The following is a 22,367-nucleotide window of genomic DNA, read 5'->3' as shown; positions in this document are numbered from 1 at the left end:
CAGACACAGCAACGCTGCTGGAGTTTTAAATACCGTGTCCACTTACTGTCCACTCTAGACACTCCTACCTAGTTGGTCCACCTTGCAGATGTAAAGTCAGAGATGATCGCTCATCTATTGCTGCTGTTTGAGTCGGTCATCTTCTAGACCTTTATCAGTGGTCACAGAACGCTGTCCACAGGGCGCTGCTGGCTGGATATTTTTGGTTGGTGGAGTATTCTCAGTCCAGCAGTGACAGTGAGGTGTTTATCCACTCATATCAGCAGAACACACACTAACACACCACCACCTGTGGGAGTCCTGACCATTGAAGAGCAGCATGAAAGGGGGCTACAAAGCATGTAGAGAAACAGATGGACTACAGTCAGTAATTGTAGAACTACAAAGTGCTTCTTTATGGTAAGTGGAGCTGATAAAATAGACAGTGAGTGTAGAAACATGTTATGGTAGATCGGTGTATATATGGTGATCGCTGCAGTACAGGATCTATCACCCAGTCCTGAAGTCCTTACTGTAGCCATAATAGCATCGTGCAAAGACAGAAGCAAACGTGAGAAAGTGTTAAGATTCTGTTCCGTGTCATGAACGACTTCAAATGCAGTGATTCCAGGAATATTTCTGTAATTTGCCAGTCATGGGAAGGTTCCCTCACGGCCATGAGGAACATGTCAGACAGGACGTCTCTGTTGTTGACTTGACCGTGATGGATTATGTTTTCACGTTCTGTTGCAGAACTATTTCGCACGCAATTTCTACAACATGAGAATGCTGGCTTTGTTTGTGGCCTTCGCAATCAACTTCATCCTGCTCTTCTATAAGGTAAAGCTAAGCACTGCACTTCGCCTCACCTGACATCCCATAATAGTAAGTCAAGCTTTATTCGCATAGCTGTTTTTCTTACATGATAGCCTCAGTATCAAGCAAATGAACACTTATACTGATGATCTTATATGTTGTAAAAACAGCTGACCTGCCCAAACCCAGACTCCACAGGACCTCAGAAGGTATCATGTGGTATCTGGTACCAGAATATTCCCAGCAGGTCTTTTTTTCTTACACGATAGTCTCAGTATCAAGCAGGTGAACACTTAAACTGATGATTTAATATGCTGTTAAAACAACTGACTCACCCAGACCCAGACACCACAAAGCCTCAGAAGGTGTCATGTAGTATTTGGTACCAGGTCCTTTAACTTCAGTACGATTTGATCTCTTGCGCTGGTACATGATGCGCACGTGGTCCCGACCGCCCACGTGATCTCTGAAAAAACCATTTGACCCACAGAAGATCTTCTGTTGGTCCACTTGATGTAGTTGGCCGTCCAACAACTTGTCAACCTCTGACTAACCTCTCTGTCGCAGGTGTCCACGTCGTCTGCAGTGAAGGAGGAGAAGCAGGTGGTGTACAGCACATCACAGCTGGATAATAGCCTGAGGTGGGACTCGCAGAGCAGCTCTCCCGCCGATCGTCCGGTCACGGTGCACTTCGTGCTGGAGGAGAGCAGTGGCTACATGGAGCCCACGCTGCGCATCCTGGCCATCCTCCACACCATCATCTCCTTCTTCTGCATCATCGGATACTACTGTCTCAAGGTGACACCTATAGTAACATCTGAACATTCAATTCCATTTGGAGCCAGCGTTAGCTCATACAGTCAAATAGCTCCATAAGGTTCCTCAATCTGAAGGAGTTCTGAGGTATCTGTAGTTCTGAGGTATCTGGTTCCAGCAGATCCTTCAATGTCTGTATGTTGCAGAGTGGATCCTAATTCTGGGTCCTGATCTGCTGGGTTCCAAGTCTTTGAAGCCCAGAGTAACTTAAGATCTATTATCTTATTAAATGCACAGCCTTAAGAGAAGATCATGTTCTGACACCTAATGTTCCACTCAAAGTTGAGTTTGGGTCTGGACCATACTGTGTGTGAAGAGCCCCAGACTCCTTTTCATACTGACCAGAGGTCAGTACTGGATACCACACATGAATGGCCGAATTTGATTTCATCTGTAGTATTTTTAAATCATTACATCTATTGAACTTCCAGCACTCTGATCTTCAAAGTGTAAATTCGGACACTAATTAGCTGGTGAAGCGTTTACTTCATTAGTAACGATCAGTCATTAAGAGAATGTTTTGTACAAGCCCAATTTATAGTTCCTGAATGCTGTCCAAGGAGTCCCATCAGCTCATTAGCCCATTAGCCATCGCTAAACAAGAAATTAAGCAAAGTGTGCCATGGAGACTTACATTGAAGCCTGCTTGAAGCTCTTTTTTCATTTCTGTATTAGCTACACATTTATAACCGAGCTGTAGAAGTGAACGATCCATCTCTGTCCGGTTTAGGTTCCTCTGGTGATCTTTAAGAGGGAGAAGGAGGTAGCCAGGAAGCTGGAGTTTGATGGGTTGTATATAACGGAGCAGCCGTCAGAGGATGACATCAAAGGCCAGTGGGACAGACTGGTCATCAACACACAGTGAGTACGGCTTTACAAATAAGTGTGGGTTAGTGAGAGAGTTTATTCGCCACATTTAAGGGTTTTCCAGCACGAACTGACCGTTTAAGGTCTTACCACAGGATCTCAAACGCTTTATTTTGTTTACTTAGAGCTGGACTTGCTTGTGTGCTTTGAATCATCGTACCGCTCCATATCCCAGCTGCACTTAGCTTTGGGTCGTGAACTGATTGGTGGACACTGTGCTTCAGGATTTTTTGATAGAGAGCAAAATTCATGGTTCCATCAGTTATTAAGTCATCCAGGTCCTCTAGAAGCAAAGCAGCCCCAGACCATTAGACCAGTGTTTCCCAACCACTGTGCCGCGGCACATAAGTGTGCCGTGAGAGATCATCAGGTGTGCCGTGGAAGATCATCCAATTTCACCTGATTGGTACTGCGGTGTGTAGTGACAGGCAGAACAATTACATTCTCTTCCACTAGAGGGCAGTACAACTTCTTGGTGGTGTGCCTTGTGATTTTTCTAACGTGAAGTATGTGCCGTGGCTCAAAAAGGTTGGGAAACGCTGCATTAGACTTGACAGGACCCATATCTTTCAAAAGGGGTTCCACCTTTGACTCCTTAGTCCAAAGGATATCATCTCAAAAGTCTTGGGGGTCATCTAGATCAACTTTATTTCAAGCGACCCACATTTTGTCCATGATTTTTCCGCGACCCAGGCGGCACATCAAAACGCATCAAAACAAAACACAAAACGAAATATACCTGATTAAGGACAACGGTGTCAATCTGGTCCCACTGTGGTTTACAAGGTGTAACGTAAAGCCTTCACAAGGGAGCGTTCGTGTACAAGTTTATTTTTAATTTGTTTATTGAATTATTATTATTTTTGTCTGCGACTGTTATTTTTCGGCTCGTGACCCACCCAGGGTCCCACTGGGCTACCACTGTCAATCAGATTTGCTGAGACAGGAGTCCTGTGGTGCCTCATACAAGGACATTACCAGCAGGGTTTCCTCTGGGTACTCCAGTTTTCTCCTGCAATGAATCAAACCCACAGCGACCCTTGAAGATTATATTTCAAAAGCATTTGTGCCAGTCGACATGTTTGCGTTTCTAATGTTGAGGCCTTTCTCTGCTTCTCAGGTCCTTTCCAAACAACTACTGGGACAAATTCGTCAAAAGGAAGGTGGGATGGAATTCAGTTTACGAAATGTTTTCACCTCCAGAATCTGTTAGAACAAAACAGTATTAATACTTTTGTTGTGATCAGTCATTTTGTCTGTGTGTGTGTGTGTAGGTGATGGATAAGTACGGCGAGTTTTACGGTAACGATCGCATCAGCGAGCTGCTGGGCATGGATAAAGGCGCTCTGGATTTCAGTGATGCCCACGGGAAGAGGAAGCCCAAGAAAGACGGCTCGTTAGCTGCTGTGTGAGTTCACGTTCTCTTCTGATTTCAGTGTGTGTGTGTTTAGGGTTGAACCATTTAAGGATGCCAAATGTGCATGAAGCTAACCTACTGGACCAGGAACATGCTGATACATTCTGAGGAAACGGTTTTTTATTTTGACGTTTTTGTCAGCAGGGGGCAGTAGTGTCTCAAAGGTCCGAGCCCCACCACTCATCCAACAGCATGAAAATACTGTACATTCCAAAAACCTTTCCTTCCAAGCCAGGTCTGCTTTGAGAAGAGACTGAACCAACAGTACAGTTTGCATCTTTTCGAGAGGGTTGAGATCAGCACTTTCATTTTAGTCTGATTTGCTCCAAGAACCAGTTCTGACCTGTGTTAAGAGTCATCGCCCATCTAATGTCATCTAATGGCCAAGATTCAAGACTGCCATAGATCTGTTTAGATCTATCTATCTGTCTGTCTGTCTGTCTGTCTGTCTGTCTGTCTGTCTGTCTGTCTGTCTGTCTATCATCTGTCTGTCTGTCTGTCTATCTGTATGTCTGTCTGTTTATCTGTCTGTCTATCTATCTGTCTATCTATCTGTCTGTCTATCTGTCTGTCTGTCTGTCTGTTTATCTGTCTGTCTGTCTATCTATTTGTCTGTCTGTCTGTCTATCTGTATGTCTGTCTGTTTATCTATCTGTCTATCTATCTGTCTGTCTGTCTGTCTATCTATCTGTATGTCTGTCTGTTTATTTATCTATCTATCTATCTATCTATCTATCTATCTATCTATCTATCTATCTATCTATCTATCTTTCTCTGTCTGTCTGTCTGTCTATCTGTCTCTGTCTCTGTCTGAATGTCTATCTGTCTGTCTGTCTGTCTGTCTCTGTCTGTCTGTCTCTGTCTGTCTGCATGTCTATCTATCTATCTATCTATCTATCTATCTATCTATCTATCTATCTATCTATCTATCTGTGGGTCTGTCTATCTATCTGTGTATCTATGTATCTGTCTATTTATCTGTCTGTGTATCTATGTATCTGCCTGTCTGTATATCTATCTACCTGTCTGTCTGACTATCTATCTATCTATCTATCTATCTATCTATCTATCTATCTATCTATCTATCTATCTATCTATCTTTCTCTGTTTGCCTGTCTATCTGTCTATCTATCTGTCTCTGTCTGTCTGTCTGTCTATCTATCTATCTATCTATCTATCTATCTATCTATCTATCTATCTATCTATCTATCTATCTATCTATCTATCTATCTATCTATCTATCTATCTATCTATCTATCTATCTATCTATCTATCTATTATAATACTACCAGCATTAATGGGTTTTCGTCTCAAACAAATGTCCACTCATTTTGGCCAAGTGACCCAATCCTTGTTTCATCTGACGAAGAGTATCAACTTTAAAGAAAGAGCTTTTTTCTGTGCACGGCTCATGAATTTCACTTAACCATCCAGACATTTGGGTTTTCCTTTCACTCTTGGCAAAAAAAAAAACACTGTTCCATGTATTTTGAAAATTGTACAGATGATATTGGGACCCGAAACTATATAATATAATGACCTTAAGTTTTTATTTGTTTCAAACATTTAGTCCCTGAAAAAGAACAGATGCATCATTTATTGCACAGTAGTCTTGTAGTGTTATTTATTATATTATATATTTTTTAATCCTCCTGATGTTTCCCTTCTCTCTCTTATAGGTTAAACTCGGTTGATGTGAAGTACCAGATCTGGAAGCTGGGTGTGGTCTTCACAGATAATGTAAATATCTCTTTACTCAGAAACAAACATTTACATGTATGGCATTTAGATGCTTCTGTCCAAAGCGACTTGCAGTTATGTAAGAATACAGTGCAAGCAGTTGAGGGTTAAGGGCCTTGCTGAGGAGCAGCATTAGAGATTTAACCTGCATAGCATGATGGCCAAAAAACACAAAGCTTTATGTGCCCCTTAACACCCCAGCATTGGCGTACTCTCCATGGTATTCCTGCTTTGCGCCCAGTGGAATAAAGTGGTTAATGAAAATTGAAAAAAATTTCATATTTTTACAGATCTAAGAAATCACCACAGGCTAAATTAATTGTTTTTAATTGTTTGAATTAGTTAATAGTGTATAAAATGAATTTCTCTGCATGTGTGTGTGTGTGTGTGTGTGTGTGTATGCAGTCATTCCTGTATCTAGCCTGGTACATGACCATGTCCATACTGGGCCACTACAACAACTTTTTCTTCGCTGCTCACCTGCTGGACATAGCTATGGGCTTCAAGACACTAAGGACCATCCTGTCTTCTGTCACTCACAATGGCAAACAGGTACAGCTTCACCCCATGGGCTCAAATTCACTAATATGAAACTGTTGAATTAGGAGGAAACTGTTCTGGTTTTGGCGCTTAGGGTTCGGGTTCGAATCCTAGCTGGGCATCCACACAGACATGATTGGCTGTGTCTGAGGTGGGGATGGCCAAAGCCACATGATGCATCGGCGCCCTGTCCGTGTGTATTCCCGTCTTGCGACCAGTGTTTCCAAGGAAACCGGACCCTCCGCGATCCTGGATCATGACTACCGGGGGATATACCTCCATTCAGTCACAAGCTGTAGTAAGATCCAACACTAATGACTAATGTTGAACCATAAGGCCTGGCTTGCAGTCAGCATTCCAGTTTATCTCGTGCTAAATGACACTATGGTACACTTTGGTACTATAGTGGCTAAGTCTGTAAGAACTGCTCCGGAGTCTTAAAGTGGTGTTCTTTACGCCCCTCCAGCTGATTTTTGGAAATAAAGGAGCGTTTGATGCTGATGCTCATCAAAGGCTGTTGAGTGGGACTGAGGTCAGGGCTCTGTGCTGGCCACTGGAGTTTCTTTAAACAGAGCTTTTCTTCATGTCTTTATAGAGCACAGTCATACTAGACCAGGAAAGGGCCTTCCCTTAACTGCTGCTGCAAAGCATATATTTTTCTTTATATAATTAATTTACTGTGTGTGTGTGTGTGTGTAGCTGGTCCTGACAGTGGGCTTGCTGGCAGTGGTAGTCTACCTCTACACAGTGGTGGCCTTCAACTTCTTCCGCAAGTTCTATAACAAGAGCGAGGACGGAGAGTCACCAGACATGAAGTGCGACGACATGCTAACGGTAAGTCCAGACGCTGACAGGGGGTCTGGGGGTCTGTCTGGAGCCTAGTGAGCTGCCTTACTGCCTACTGCATACCTGGGCAGCTGCCTAAATAGAGAGGATTCTAATAAGACATTGATTATTTAGACGCACTACTTAGACAGCAACTAGGAGGGCCACATTGACGTCATTGGCTGTGTCTGAGGTAGGGATGGGCACCCCTATCTGGGGCGTATTCCTGTCTTGCGCCCAACCGGACCCTCCACGACCCTGACCAGGATAAAGTAAAAATTTAATTAAATGTAAAGCCTTTCACTAGATGTTTTGGATCAGGACTGCCGGGATTCACCTCCATTCAGTGACAAACTGTAGTTAGATCCGGCACTGTTGTTGAATCATGAGGCCTGGCTTGCAGTCGGCATACTAGTTCATCCCATGCTGAATGACTAGAAGTTCTTTAGACTGGCATTGCCCACTGTGGTACACTTTTGCACTCACTCACTTTCTTAACCACTTATCCAATCAGGGTCAAGGAAGGGTGCTGGAGCCTATCCCAGCTTTTCAATGGGCGCAAGGCACACAGTAACACCCCGGACGGGGCGCCTGTCCATCACAGGGCAGACACACACACACATTCACCTATAGGGCAATTCAGTGTCTCCAGTTAACCTGACTGCATGTTTTTGGACTGTGGGAGGAAACCGGAGCTCCCGGAGGAAACCCACACAGACACGGGGAGAACATGCAAACTTCATCGAACCCAGGACCTTCTCACTTTTTCACTATAGTAGCCAATTCCATTGCAAGAACTGGGCAGTTGTAGCCTAGTGGTTAAGGTACTGGACTAGTAATCAAAAGGTCACTGGTTCAAGCTCCACCACTGCCAGGTTGTCCCTGTTGGGACCTTATGCAAGGCCCTTAACCCTGAATTGCTTAGACAATATAGTGTCACAGTACTGTAAGTCACTCTGGATGAAAACGTCCGCTCCAGAGTCTAAAGGTGGTGTTCCTTACACCGCTCCAGCTGATTTCTGGAAATTAATTATAAAAAATGATTATAATAAATATAATTACTGCTTTGATAAACTTGTTAGCAATGGGTGTGGCTGAAACACCTAAACTCAGTAATTACACGGGTGGCCACATAGCTAAAGTCTCACCCCATGTCGGCACGGCTATTTTCGAGGTCTGCTGAAGATTAAAAATGACCGTGAACGAGCACCTGCGCGATGAGCGATGCCGCCACGCTCTGATGAACTTGGCTCCTGAAGCGCGCGTGTTTGATTTCTGGTCCGTCTTTGGCGTGCTTAGCCCTGATCGTATGAGCGGTAATTGCAGCGTGCCACGCCAGGGCTACGCACGTTGATTAAGGCTCTGATTAGAACGACCCGAGCACTTCCTCCTTAATTAGGGAGGAGTTCTGAGCGGCGATCCTGAACAAAGGCTTAATTAAGCTCATATTCTTACTCACTGTCGGCGAAATGTCGAGAGATTTGCTGAACCGGAGGAGGTTTTCAGGCCTGGACGCTCACCAAGCGACACCATGTTCCTCCAACAGACCCAAATACTGGGGTTGTGCAGTAATGAGGCCGATATTGCTCCTGCAACCTATTTGTGTCCACTGCTCCAGAGTCCAGTTGTGATGTGCTTTACACCACTCCATTGGAATTGTCTATTTCCTCTGCTGCTCCCGTTAGGGGTCGCCGGCGGATCGTGATCTGCATTATTGATTTGGCACAGTTTTTACGCCGGATGCCCTTCCTGACACGACCCTCCCTATTTATCCGGGCTTGGGACCGGCACTACAACGCACTGGTTTATGCATCCTAGCGGCTCTGTACCTATAGGACAATTCAGTGTCCCCAATTAGCCTGGTGGCATGTTTTTGGACTGTGGGAGGAAACCGGAGCACCCGGAGGAAACCCAGCAAGACACGGGGAGAACATGCAAACTCCGCCCCACCTGGGGATCGAACCCAGGACCTTCTTGCTGTGAGGCGGCAGTGCTACCCACCTAGCCACCGTGCCGCCCAGGAAAATTTCAAGAACTGAACCGTGGCAAAGGTGGCATCTTGTTACGGTACCATGTGCGCTCCCATTCAGTGCGCTCCCATTCGTCCGATCCGTTGCTGATGCAAGCCTAGCACAAAACTCCCACTCCCACTTCCACAGAGCTGCCATGATTGACCGTGAGAACTTCCACAGTGTTGAATTCAGCTCCTCCCGCCATTCACTTTTTATTTTTTCCCTTTTTTTTTCCTTCGTCAATCTCAGTCTTTGTTATTAAGCTCAGACGGTGAGTGTTCGTGGCCCGGCGAAGAGGATTGTGATCCTGTAGGAAAGAAAACAAAGGCTTAAATAAGATCAGGTTCACCGCCTTTAGCTTCTGAAATCCCTCAGATGACTGTCTGAAAGGCTTTTACTTTTTTATCTCAGTGTGTGGCTTTGTTTTTGTTTGTTGGGTCGCATGTGTGTGTGTGTTGAGGGTAAAAAACAATCATGCAACAGTGCACTGATACCTGCATTCAATGGATGATGTTATTCACAGCAACTTGCAATAGAGACCGAATACAGTTCAAGCAATTGAGGGTTAGGGGCCGTGCTCAGGGGTCCAACAGTGGCAACCTGCACTGTGGTAATTAATGCAAGGTGAACATTTATACCCATTAAATGAATCAATCAAGGATTCTGATGTAGATGCATTGCTAGTTAATTCCCCCTACCAGCAACATACTTAATATACTAGAAGTGTCTTTATATATAATTATTCCATTTGTTGAATGAATTAATAAATGAATGATTCTTTCTGGCTGCTCCCATTGGGAGTCCTGATGCAACCCTCCTATTTATCCGGGCTTGGGACCAGCACCAAGGGTGCACTGATATATGCCCCCCATAATATCTAGGTTCATTGGTAAGCCCAGCCTGGGATTCGAACCCCTGCAACTCAGGCATTGCACAGAGTAATTCTTACCATGATACTTACAAGCAAGTTAAAACAGACAGACAGCTGTGTCCACTTTACACTAGACTCATCAAACCATGTGTTCACTGACCCATATATGAGCACAGGCCTAGTGCAGGAACAGAAAGGACCTTCCCTAAACCGATGCCACAAAGTTGACAGCATATAATTTATTCGTATCATTGTTTTTCTAAACATTATTCTTAACATAAGGGAGGGTGTCCAAATACTATCTAATGTACATATCAGCTCAATTTCTGCTCTGATTGTTCGTGTGTGTGTTGTGTGCAGTGTTACATGTTCCACATGTACGTGGGCGTGCGTGCCGGCGGTGGCATCGGCGATCAGATCGAGGACCCTGCGGGTGACGAGTACGAGATCTACCGCATCATCTTCGATATCACGTTCTTCTTCTTCGTCATCGTCATCCTGCTCGCCATCATCCAGGGTGAGAGCGACTAATCGATCCTGTTAGTAACAGTGTGGTGTAGATGTCAAGATATTAGAGTGTAGATATTATAATACCCAGCACCAGGGTCCAGAAGACCGCCCATCAGCTTTACCTTGTTTCCCTTGGGTATTCAAGAGCTTGCCACTATATGGGCTGGCTTAATTTGCTTCCAGGTGAGTGGGTCAGGGGGGTGAATGAATGAATGAGTGAGTTAATGTGACTGGTGTGTATGAAGGTTAGTGAGTCAAGTAAATGAGTGCATGGCTGAGTGAGTGGGTGGGCTAGTGGATGGGTATGGAGGTGAGTGGGTAAGTCAATAAGTGAATGGGTGAGTGAGTGGGGTGGGTATGAGGGTGAGTGGGTGGGTATAAACGTGAGTGAGTCGATAAGTAAATGAGTGAATGGGTGAGTGAGTGGGTGGGTATGAGGGTGAGTGAGTCAATTAGTAAATGGGTGAGTGAGTGGGTATGAGGGTGAGTGGGTGGGTATGAAGCTGAGTGGGTAAGTCAATAAGTGAATGGGTGAGTGGGTGGGTGGGTATGAAGGTTAGTGGGTAAGTCAATAGTGAATGAATGAATTAATGGGTGAGTGAGTGGTTGGGTATGAAGGTGAGTGGGTGGATATAAAGGTATGTGGGTGAGTCAATAAGTGAATGAGTGAATGGGTATGAACGTGAGTCAATTAGTAAATGAGTGCATGGGTGAGTGGGTGGATATGAGGGTGAGTGGGTGGGTATAAAGGTGAGTGGGTAAGCCTATAAGTGAAAGAGTGAATGGTTGAGTGAGTGGGTGGGTATGAGGGTGAGTGAGTCAATAAGTAAATGAGTGAGTGGGTGGGTATGAAGGTGAGTGGGTAAATCAATAAGTGAATGAGTGGGTAAGTCCTCCACAGTATCTTTAAAGGGGTTCAAGTCAGCCCACTCCAAAACCGTCCAATCGTCTTGCTGCATAATCTAATTATACATTTGGGTTGTAGGAAGTCTTACCTGTGTGTGTGTGTGTGTGTGTGTGTGTGTGTGTTTCAGGTCTGATCATCGATGCGTTTGGTGAGCTGAGAGACCAGCAGGAACAAGTGAAGGAAGATATGGAGGTAGACACACACACACACACACACACACACACACACACACACACACACACACACACACACAGTTGTTCTGAACCATGTCACTGCAGTCCTAACAGCTTAACAGCATCTACTGTTAAACTCGGTGCTAATTGCTTATTCAGCGCGAGACGTCTCACCGCGAGCTCCGGCTAACGGGCGCTAACAGTTTCGGTGGACAGTCGCCGACCAGCCGATGCGTCCCCGATAAAAAGCCTTGGCAACGTGGGTGTTTTTAACGGCGCGTCAGCTCTGCGGTTCGGGCTAATGAAACGGGTCTGTGCTCTCGCTGATGTCTGTAATTACCCACAGCGATGCTGAGACCTCATGCACCGCCATTTCATTTCTGTTTCTATGACACCAACCCCCCTACCCCCCATCAGGGACTGAAATATATGTATTTGAATTGTAAACATTTGTAGACGCTTTTATCCAAAACGACTTACAATTATCACTATACATAATTCAAGCCTGGTGTAGCCTAGTGGTTAAGGTACTGGACTAGTAATCAGAAGGTAGTTGGTTTAAGCCCCACTACGGCCTCTGTTGGGTCCTTGAGCAAGGCCCTAACCCCTCAATTGCTTAAACAATATACTGTCACAGTACTGTAAGTCGCTTTGGATAAAAGCGTCCTGCTTAATGCAGATAATGTAAATGTCAAGCAATTGAGAATTAAGGGCCTTGCTCAGGGGCCCAACAGTGACAGCTTGGCATTGGTGGGGCTTGAACTGGCATAAGTCCAGTACCTTAACCACCAACTTAACCACTACCACTGCCCTGTTTGACTAAAAAGGGCCCACATCCCATCCGACACGTGTGCTGCCATCAACCGCTTCTTTTCACCCGCTAGAGGTAGGATCTCACAACAAGTGTCACCCACTGTCGTTTTTAATCGACCCCGACCAACAAAGGCCGTGATTGTTGTAGCAGCAATGACGAATCCCTGCTTGACCATCGTCCCTCCCCCTACAAACACACACCCAGGTCCTGGTTGGTCAAAGGAACAGGCTAGCACATTAGATCGCTGCACCACGTTGCACCAATTGCCTGTTGGGTAAGATTTTGTCCATGTTAGTAACAAAGCTGCTTTCACTCATCCGTAAATAAATAACACAAATACATAACACCAAAACAGATTCGACAGTCAGCCAAGAGCTGAGTCCCAGTCACACTCAAAAAGCAATGATCCCAGGTGTACTGAGTAATGTTTGATGATGTATATGGACGCCTCACCACACCGCACCCCCCCCTCCATCCCAGCCAGGCCACTTAGGAATAGGTGGGTTGTTACAATATAAGCTTGACGGACAGAGATGACATTCCAGAACCAGTGATGTTCAATCCAATCTTCTAGGTAGGCTTTCCAAGATTTTAGAGTGTGCCTGTGGGGAACTGTGCCCACTTGGTGTTTTGTTTGTTTCTTGAGTGTAAAATATTTCATTTCTGAACAAAACATTTGTTATTGTATATATATATATATATATATATATATACAGGGGTTGGACAAAATAACTGAAACACCTGGTTTTAGACCACAATAATTTATTAGTATGGTGTAGGGCCTCCTTTTGCGGCCAATACAGCATCAATTCGTCTTGGAAATGACATATACAAGTCCTGCACAGTGGTCAGAGGGATTTTAAGTCATTCTTCTTGCAGGATAGTGGCCAGGTCACTACGTGATGCTGGTGGAGGAAAATGTTTCCTGACTCGCTTCTCCAAAACACCCCAAAGTGGCTCAATAATATTTAGATCTGGTGACTGTGCAGGCCATGGGAGATGTTCAACTTCACTTTCATGTTCATCAAACCAATCTTTCACCAGTCTTGCTGTGTGTATTGGTGCATTGTCATCCTGATACACGGCACCGCCATTGGATGCACATGGTCCTCCAGAATGGTTCGGTAGTCCTTGGCAGTGACGCGCCCATCTAGCACAAGTATTGGGCCAAGGGAATGCCATGATATGGCAGCCCAAACCATCACTGATCCACCCCCATGCTTCACTCTGGGCATGCAACAGTCTGGGTGGTACGCTTCTTTGGGGCTTCTCCACACCGTAACGCTCACGGATGTGGGGAAAACAGTAAAGGTGGACTCATCAGAGAACAATACATGTTTCACATTGTCCACAGCCCAAGATTTGCGCTCCTTGCACCATTGAAACCGACGTTTGGCATTGGCACGAGTGACCAAAGGTTTGGCTATAGCAGCCCGGCCGTGTATATTGACCCTGTGGAGCTCCCGACGGACAGTTCTGGTGGAAACAGGAGAGTTGAGGTGCACATTTAATTCTGCCGTGATTTGGGCAGCCGTGGTTTTATGTTTTTTGGATACAATCCGGGTTAGCACCCGAACATCCCTTTCAGACAGCTTCCTCTTGCGTCCACAGTTAATCCTGTTGGATGTGGTTTGTCCTTCTTGGTGGTATGCTGACATTACCCTGGATACCGTGGCTCTTGATACATCACAAAGACTTGCTGTCTTGGTCACAGATGCGCCAGCAAGACGTGCACCAACAATTTGTCCTCTTTTGAACTCTGGTATGTCACCCATAATGTTGTGTGCATTGCAATATTTTGAGCAAAACTGTGCTCTTACCCTGCTAATTGAACCTTCACACTCTGCTCTTACTGGTGCAATGTGCAATTAATGAAGATTGGCCACCAGACTGGTCCAATTTAGCCATGAAACCTCCCACACTAAAATGACAGGTGTTTCAGTTATTTTGTCCAACCCCTGTATATATATATATATATAGGCATAGCATAACATTATGACCACCTTCCTAATATTGTGTTGGTCCCCTCTTTGCTGCCAAAACAGCCCTGCAACTGTGATGCTCTGTGTATTCTGACACCTTTCTATCAGAACCAGGATTAACTTCTTCAGCAATCTGAGCTACAGTAGCTCGTCTGTTGGATCGGACCACACGGACCAGCCTTCACTATCCACTAGGCTCACTGCATCAGTGAGCCTTGGCCGCCCATGACCCTGTCGCCGGTTTACCACTGTTCTTTTCTTGGACCACTTTTGATACATACTGACCACTGCAGACCGGGAACACCCCACAAGAGCTGCAGTTTTAGAGATGCTCTGACCCAGTCGTCTAGCCATTACAATTTGGCCCTTGACAAACGCAAACGCATCTAACACACCAACTTTGAGAATAAAATGTTCACTTGCTAATATATCCCACCCACTAAGAGGTGCCGTGATGAAGAGATAATCAGTGTTATTCACCTCACCTGTCAGTGGTCCTAATATTATGCCTGGTCGGTGTATTTATATATATATACTGTATATATATATATATATTCATAATAAATATCGACCTGTTTGTTTTTCCTTTTACAGACCAAGTGTTTTATCTGTGGGATTGGAAACGACTATTTTGACACAGTCCCTCATGGCTTTGAGACACACACTTTACAGGAGCACAACTTGGCAAACTATCTGTAAGTACTGTGTGTGTGTGTGTGTGTGTGTGTGTGTGTGTGTGTGTGTGTATGTGAAGCCATAGAAAGTTTTGAGCTTGAATCTCAGCTATGCTATCAGCGCTTACACACACACACGCACACACGATTGGCTGCGTGTCTGTAAGTGGGCGGAACAAAATCTGCAATGCTGCAATTACGACCTCTGCTGGCTGAGTGATGCCGCCTGCACAGAGACGGGGGATAACGGAGATCGGTGCGTGACTCTCCATGTGCAAAACTGAACACGCTAGCACACCAGAGCTGACATCTCAAACTCGCCTGTTAGAATCTCAGCCTTGCTACCGGCAGGCTGGGCGCCCACACGAACAACAGCGGAAAGATTCCTCATAACTGATGTAGTTCTGACCTCTGCTGGCTGATCGATGGCGCCTGTACAGAGACGGGGGATAATGGGATCAGGGTGTGACTCTCTGATCCACATATGAACTCGCATCGTGCAGGTGAAAAGATGCAGTCGGCTACTGCACGTGTCGGAGGGGGCGTGTGTTAGTCTCGGCTCTCCTCAGTCTGAGCAGAGGTCAGCATCAGTAGAGAGGAAGTGTAATGCAATGGGGTAATTGGATACGACTAGATTGGAAGGAAAATTGGGAGAATAGAAAAAAAAATCACATCCTTCACCTTTATGTCTGGTAATTGTAGCCTGACTGAAGCTGTTATGATGCCACCAGCCATTCTGTACCTTGTGTCCACATACATATGGCCCTAAACAGCCTGTTTAAAGGAATATTTACTATTTCTAATCATTTCCTCACTAAAGCTAGCCCTCACTATCCCGAATTTGTGGCTTAAAAGAGCCTAAATGACAAAGAAATAGCAATGAGGCGATGTTAAGAGACGTCTGTCTGTTCGTAGAGTACGAATTCAAAACCTCATGACTTGTGCCGGCAGAGAGACGGATGACACAAGCTTATCAGAGCGAGGTGATAAGAGAGCATACGGACTCTCTGAAGAACATCCTGCAGTGTGGACGTGGCGTGCTGTACAGGGACAGGCTGTTCTCACTGTCTGTTTCTTTCAACCCATCTCAGCCAGTCAGGAGGAACCGGGTTTTCAGACGCCGGAGCTCCTGTTAGATGTTTTATTTTGCTGGCTTGATTGTATTTCGGTACCGAATGGGTTCATTTGTTTAAGTAAATGTATTATAATCAGAATGTTATATACAGTTACGGCATTTGGGCAAAACTGTACAGTTTCTGACACTTAAGGAGGTTGTGGTGGACCAACACTTTTATGACCACACTTCCGAAGTGGGTAACGATGTCGCCTCATATCAAGAAGGGTCTTGGTTCTGGGGCCAAAAGTAGGGATGTCCCGATCACGTTTTTTTGTTCCCGATACCGATCCCGATTATTAATTTTGATCCCGATCCGATACCGAGTCTCAAACCGATACTTGTATTTTGTAGATATTGTCTAGATAAGAACTGGATAATACTGTTCACACTTCAAGTACATTACAATTATTCAGATTAATCCAGTGTATATGTTTAACAACTAAATAGCTCTGCAGTGCTGTAGGGAAAAATGCTGCATCCAAGCTATTGGCTTAAGGTTTTGTATTTTTACAAAATCAATCAAAATGATTGAGATAATTACAGTTTTACTTTAAACTTTACATTCGAAGAAAAAAAAAATGCAGTGATGCACTAAAAATGAACAGAAATCTGTGTAGCAGCTTAACTTGAATATAAGAAAAAAAGTTACTTAAAAGCATTACAGTAAAACCTGAATACCAAAATAAAATGGAAAGGCTCTTTTGTTATGAAGGAAAGCCAGTTCTTAAAGTGCTTGTATTGTGTCAGTGGTTTGATGGACGTTTCTATGCGAAGTGAGTGTGTTTTGACCCTTTGGGGCTTCCATAGTGCATGAAATAGCGTGCTCGACTCTAACTGTCCGCTATTCGGTACCGTGACAGAAGAAGTTAATAAAGTGTTAAGTGCTCCCGACAATATGTGAATATACCGTGTATTTATTTCTTTATTAAACGAGTATTATTCTTTATTATCACTACGTTGTTTTGTAAACCGGAGTGATCCTTGACTCACACACCATATAAATAGTAAAATTCTACAGTAATGAACGCAGCTCTGCTCCCACCGCCTGGTGAAACGCTCACAGTGCAGACATTACACTTCACTGTTGGACTTGTTTCACTTTCCAATTCAAACTATTTCCACACAGCGGACATGCTGATGTAAAACAAAAGATCGGATTATGATCGGCATTAGTAAAGCCGATTCCGATCAGTTAAAAAATGCCTTGATCTTTGAGATCGGATCGGGACATCCCTAGCCAAAAGTGGTGACGTGGTGGGGGTAGGGCTAAACCAGCAATCTTCTAATATCTAGTCCAGTTCTACTGAAAGCAATCTGAAAGTTCGAATCTCTCCGATAGCAATGCAGTACGTGCAGACATGATCGGCTATATCTGAGGGGGGCTGGGTGGGGGGTGGATTGGCATCCTGACTGTGTGTGTTACCGCATTGCACCCAGTGAAATAGGGAGAAAATGGGGAGCAAATGTATAAATAAAATAGGAAAATAAAGAAAAAAATGATTTCTAAATGTGCTGTTATGTTTGTGTTCATTTTGCAGATTTTTTGTGATGTATCTCATTAATAAGGATGAAACAGAGCACACGGGCCAGGTAAATTATTTAAATGATTATTTACAGTACCGTGACAGTATATTGTCTAAGCAATTGAGGGTTAAGGGCCTTGCTTAAGGGCCCAACAGTGACAACCTGGCAGTGGTGGGGCTTAAACCAGCGACGTTTTGAATACTAGTTCATACTGACCCTTAACCGCTAGGCCCTATTTATGGGCTAATTTGCTACTCTGTCAGTTCTTTGCACTTGAAGTATTGCATTTATTTATTTATTTTAATACCCTTTTTTAATACCCAGCGCCCAACGCATCACTGGCACCCAGTTACCCACCGTACAGGACATTTATTACAAACGGTGCGTGGGCAAAGCGAGAAACATTATCAAGGACGTTTCTCATCCCAACCGTGGACTTTTCACCCTGCTTCTTACTGGCAGGCGTTACAGGAGCCTCGGCTCTCGTACCAGCAGGCTCAGGAAGAGCTTTTTCCCAGAGGCTGTAACCCTGCTAAACTCCACACCACACCACTTTAAAAATAGCTCTGCACCCTGAATCGCACTAAAGTGTTATCATTTCATCTGCGTTAATACACCAGCACAACAGTAATGTATATATTGTATATTATCAGCTTTACTTTTATACTCTATTTAGTCCTATTCATTTAGCCACTGTAGTCCATCATTTTCTGTTTACAGTTCTTAATATATGTCTTTTTATTTTACTTATCTGGCCACTACTGCACTTTAACTGTATTATATGTAAATAACCTCTATACTGCATTCGTTGGCACTGTGCTTGTACTCTGCACAATGACAATAAAGTTGAATCTAATCTGATCGTTTGTTAATTATCAGTAATTATGTTTCTTTTTTGTATCGTAGGAGTCGTACGTTTGGAAAATGTACCAGGAGCGCTGCTGGGAATTCTTCCCGGCCGGAGACTGCTTCCGAAAACAATACGAGGACCAGCTTAACTAACCCACACGCGCACACGTACACACAAGAGCCATGGACTCTCGGACTTCTCTGTGACTGTTCCGGAGGAGGACTCTCTTTCATCCCGGAATGCTTTTGGAGATTCTGTACATAGCTGCACCGCGCCCAGAACACGCTGGACCGACGAGAGGAGAGAAGGAGAGAAAGAGACCGAGCGCTTCTCCATTTTTACATTTGCTTTAATGGAAAGACACTCAAAGATGAACAAAAATAAAGAAAAAGAACAATGGACACCGAGGAGGAGGAGATAGAGGATCGAGAGTGTGGACGAATGTAGTCGAATGCGACGTCATCTCACTCATTCTTGGTCTTGTTTGTTCGGCAGGATGCATGAATAGATGGATGGATGGATGGATGGATGATTGAACCATGATACTGGCCAGGGAGAACAGAAGGGACACAGTGCCTTACCAAGCAAAGGGTGAGCTATGCAAGCTTTCGGAGACAGAACGATAGGTATCGTCAGACAGACACCACGAGGGCTATTACAGACGTATAACACTATGATGAAGGTAATATACAGCTAATGTAGAAATATAGCTAGGCATTTATAAGTGTGAGTGTGTGTGTGTGTGTGTGTGTGTGTGTGTGTGTGTATAAGAGAAATCGTAAAGAAGTCGTAAGAATGTACAGCGTCGCATTATAAAGCCATGGGAGATCGGGAGCTTGCAATCCTTCAGACCGCTGACGGGTTTTCATTTCGTCACCACCTCACCCTTCCCTGCACCATTTCTGTCCTAGATGCCCTAGATGTTCGTTTTTCCCCTCTTTATTTCGGGAGATTTATGCATTCGCGGCGTAACGACAGCGGCGTTTAATCTTTATATACACTAGAGTTCTAGGAATCTCTCCGAGAAGAAAAAATAAAGTCCTTTTTTTTTTGCATTGCATGTTTATTATGCAAGTTTACGAACGAAGAACGTTCGAACAAACGGGAAAGACGGCGAATTAAACGTCACGTCGAGACTTTTATAGGTTTAAGAACATTTACGATATCTCTATGCTATCCAAGTGTTGTGGGCTTTCTTGTGTATCACCAATCACAGCCAAGGATTCCTTCAGGTCCAGGCTGTCTCACACTGTACCGACACGCATTTCCATCCTAACGGACTGCGCTCAAGAAACGCTCATCAATAGAAGCAATTCAGACCTGACCATTATACTACTACACCCATCAGCCATGACATTAAAACCACCTCCTTGTTTCTACACTCACTGTCCATTTTATCAGCTCCACTTACCATATAGAAGCACTTCGTAGTTCTACAATTACTGACTGTAGTCCATCTGCTTCTCTACATTCTTTGTTAGCCTGTTTTCATGCTGTTCTTCAATGGTCAGGACCCCCACAGGACCACTACAGAGCAGGTATTATTTAGGTGGTGGGTCATTCTCAGCACTGCACTGACACCGACATGGTGGTGGTGTGTTAGTGTGTGTTGTGCTGGTATGAGTGGATCAGACACAGCAGCGCTGATGGAGTTTTTAAACACCTCACTGTCACTGCTGGACTGAGAATAGTCCACCAACCAAATATATCCAGCCAACACCGCGCCGTGGGCAGCGTCCTGTGAAAACTGATGAAGGTCTAGAAGATGACCGACTCAAACAGCAGCAATAGATGAGCGATCGTCTCTGACTTTACATCTACAAGGTGGACCAACTAGGTAGGAGTGTCTAATAGAGTGGACAGTGATGGACAACACACACACTAACACACCACCACCATGTCAGTGTCACTGCAGTGCTGAGAATGATCCACCACCTAAATAATACCTGGTCTGTAGGGGTCCTGTGGGGGTCCTGACCATTGAAGAACAGCATGAAAGGGGGCCAACAAAGCATGTAGAGAAACAGATGGACTACAGTCAGTAATTGTAGAACTACAAAGTGCTCCTATATGGTAAGTGGAGCTGATAAAATGGACAGTGTGTGTAGAAACAAGGAGGTGGTTTTAATGTTATCAAATACAGTAATACTAAATATTTAAAGACCATGCTTATCATACCACCCCATTCCAACCTTCCACTCCATCACGTCGTTATTCTTTCCCACATCCTCCCCACACACCACGAGAAACTCACTTTTCTTATTTGTCACATGGAATAATGTGAAAACCATTGCAATAAAGACCACGTTGGCTCATGCCAAGCTATAGAAATGGAATTTTACTCATGTAAAGAATTTTGATAACAAACATCATTTAAAAAAATGGAAAAAAATGCATTAGAAAATAATTGGTCACAATTCGAGTGTGCTGTTCAGAGTTGTGAATACATAACTGTGTGTTAAAGCTGTAAAGGAACTCAAACACAACAATGGACTTGCATGGTTTTGCAAAATAAATGCTTATTTATTGAAATTGTTATCTTCCGTCTTTGTTAATGGTTCTCGGGTGGGACATTCCTAAAGCGCTGCTGTAATAACACCATTTCCGACACGTATATAACACTACGCAGGTCTGTTTGACTCCAATTGTGGATTCAAATAGCAAAAGGAAGGAATCTAAATGACTTTGTAAGTGGGTTTGTTGCCAAAGACACAGATGACAAGAGCTCTAGTCACAAAGGCTGCTCAGCGGACCAATGGGTGACTTAATTTGTGGTGTACACCAAGAGAACAGTACATGTTTGAATTCTTAACAATGATAGTTTTAATAGTAGTGGTGGTGATAGTAGTAGTGATACTAGTATAGTAGTAATTATATAACTGTGATGTTGGGAATCAGTGAGTGAATGAATCAGTAATTAAATAAGAGAATCATTGAGTGAATGAATCAGTATTTAAATAAGAGAATCAGTGAGTGAATGAGTCAGTGAGTGAATGAATCAGCAATTAAGTGAGAGAATCAGTGAGTGAATGAGTCAGTAAGAGAATCAGTGAGTGAATCAGTGAGTGAATGAAACAGTAATTAAATGAGAGAATCAGTGAGTGAATGAGTCAGTAATTAAATGAGAGAATCAGTGAGTGAATGAGTCAGTCATTAAATGAGATAATCAGTGAGTGAATGAGTCAATGAGAGAATCAGTGAGTGAATGAGTCAGTAATAAAATGAAAGAATCAGTGAGTAAATGAGTCAGTAAGGGAGTGAATGAATCAGTAAATGAGAGAATCAGTGAGTGAATGAGTCAGTAAGTGAGTGAATGAATCAGTAATTAAGTGAGAGAATCAGTGAGTGAATGCGTCAAGTATGTAAGTGAATCAGTGAGTGAATGAGTCAGTGAGAGAAACAGTGAGTGAATGTGTGAATGAATCAGTAATTAAATGAATCAGTGAGTGAATAAATCAGTAATTAAATGAGAGAATCAGTGAGTGAATGAATCAGTAATTGAGAGAATCAATGTGTGAATGCGTCAAGTGAGTGAATGAATCAGTAATTACATGAGAGAATTAGTGAGTGAATGAGTCAGTAAGTGAGTGAATGAATCAGTAATTACATGAGAGAATTAGTGAGTGAATGAGTCAGTGAGAGAATCAGTAATTAAGTGAGAATCAGTGAATTAATGAGTCAGTAAATATGTAAGTGAATTAATAAGTGAATCAGTGAGTGAATGAATCAGTAATTAAATGAGAGAATCAGTGAGTGAATGAGTATGTAAGTGAATCAGTGAGTGAATGAGTCAGTAATTAAGTAAGAGAATCAGTGAGTAAATGAGTCAGTAATTAAATAAGAGAATCAGTGAGTGAATGAATCGGTAATTAAATAAGTGAATCAGTGAGTGAATGAATCAGTAATTAAATGAGAGAATCAGTGAGTGAATGA

At 43.7% G+C, this 22,367-nt stretch overlaps 1 protein-coding gene across 2 annotated transcripts in view; it reads left to right on the top strand.

The window, feature by feature from the left end:
• The window catches only part of ryr2a (ryanodine receptor 2a (cardiac)), a 206,236-nt gene extending 186,751 nt beyond the window's left edge, over positions 1-19,485 (top strand). For both annotated transcript variants that reach the window (XM_063002781.1, XM_063002780.1), the window contains 13 exons: positions 733-819; positions 1,363-1,593; positions 2,342-2,472; positions 3,599-3,641; positions 3,753-3,886; positions 5,575-5,635; positions 6,041-6,187; positions 6,875-7,009; positions 10,244-10,400; positions 11,428-11,492; positions 14,864-14,964; positions 17,599-17,650; positions 18,491-19,485. In XM_063002781.1, coding sequence (XP_062858851.1) covers positions 733-819; positions 1,363-1,593; positions 2,342-2,472; positions 3,599-3,641; positions 3,753-3,886; positions 5,575-5,635; positions 6,041-6,187; positions 6,875-7,009; positions 10,244-10,400; positions 11,428-11,492; positions 14,864-14,964; positions 17,599-17,650; positions 18,491-18,586 — 1,440 coding nt within the window. In that variant the 3' untranslated portion in view covers positions 18,587-19,485. The remainder of the gene's footprint in view (positions 1-732; positions 820-1,362; positions 1,594-2,341; positions 2,473-3,598; positions 3,642-3,752; positions 3,887-5,574; positions 5,636-6,040; positions 6,188-6,874; positions 7,010-10,243; positions 10,401-11,427; positions 11,493-14,863; positions 14,965-17,598; positions 17,651-18,490) is intronic.
• The last annotated feature ends 2,882 nt before the right edge of the window (positions 19,486-22,367 follow it).

This window comes from Trichomycterus rosablanca, chromosome 10 (genome assembly GCF_030014385.1).
Source record: "Trichomycterus rosablanca isolate fTriRos1 chromosome 10, fTriRos1.hap1, whole genome shotgun sequence".
Classification (NCBI taxonomy): domain Eukaryota; kingdom Metazoa; phylum Chordata; class Actinopteri; order Siluriformes; family Trichomycteridae; genus Trichomycterus; species Trichomycterus rosablanca.
This window is presented reverse-complemented; position numbering and strand designations above follow the sequence as displayed.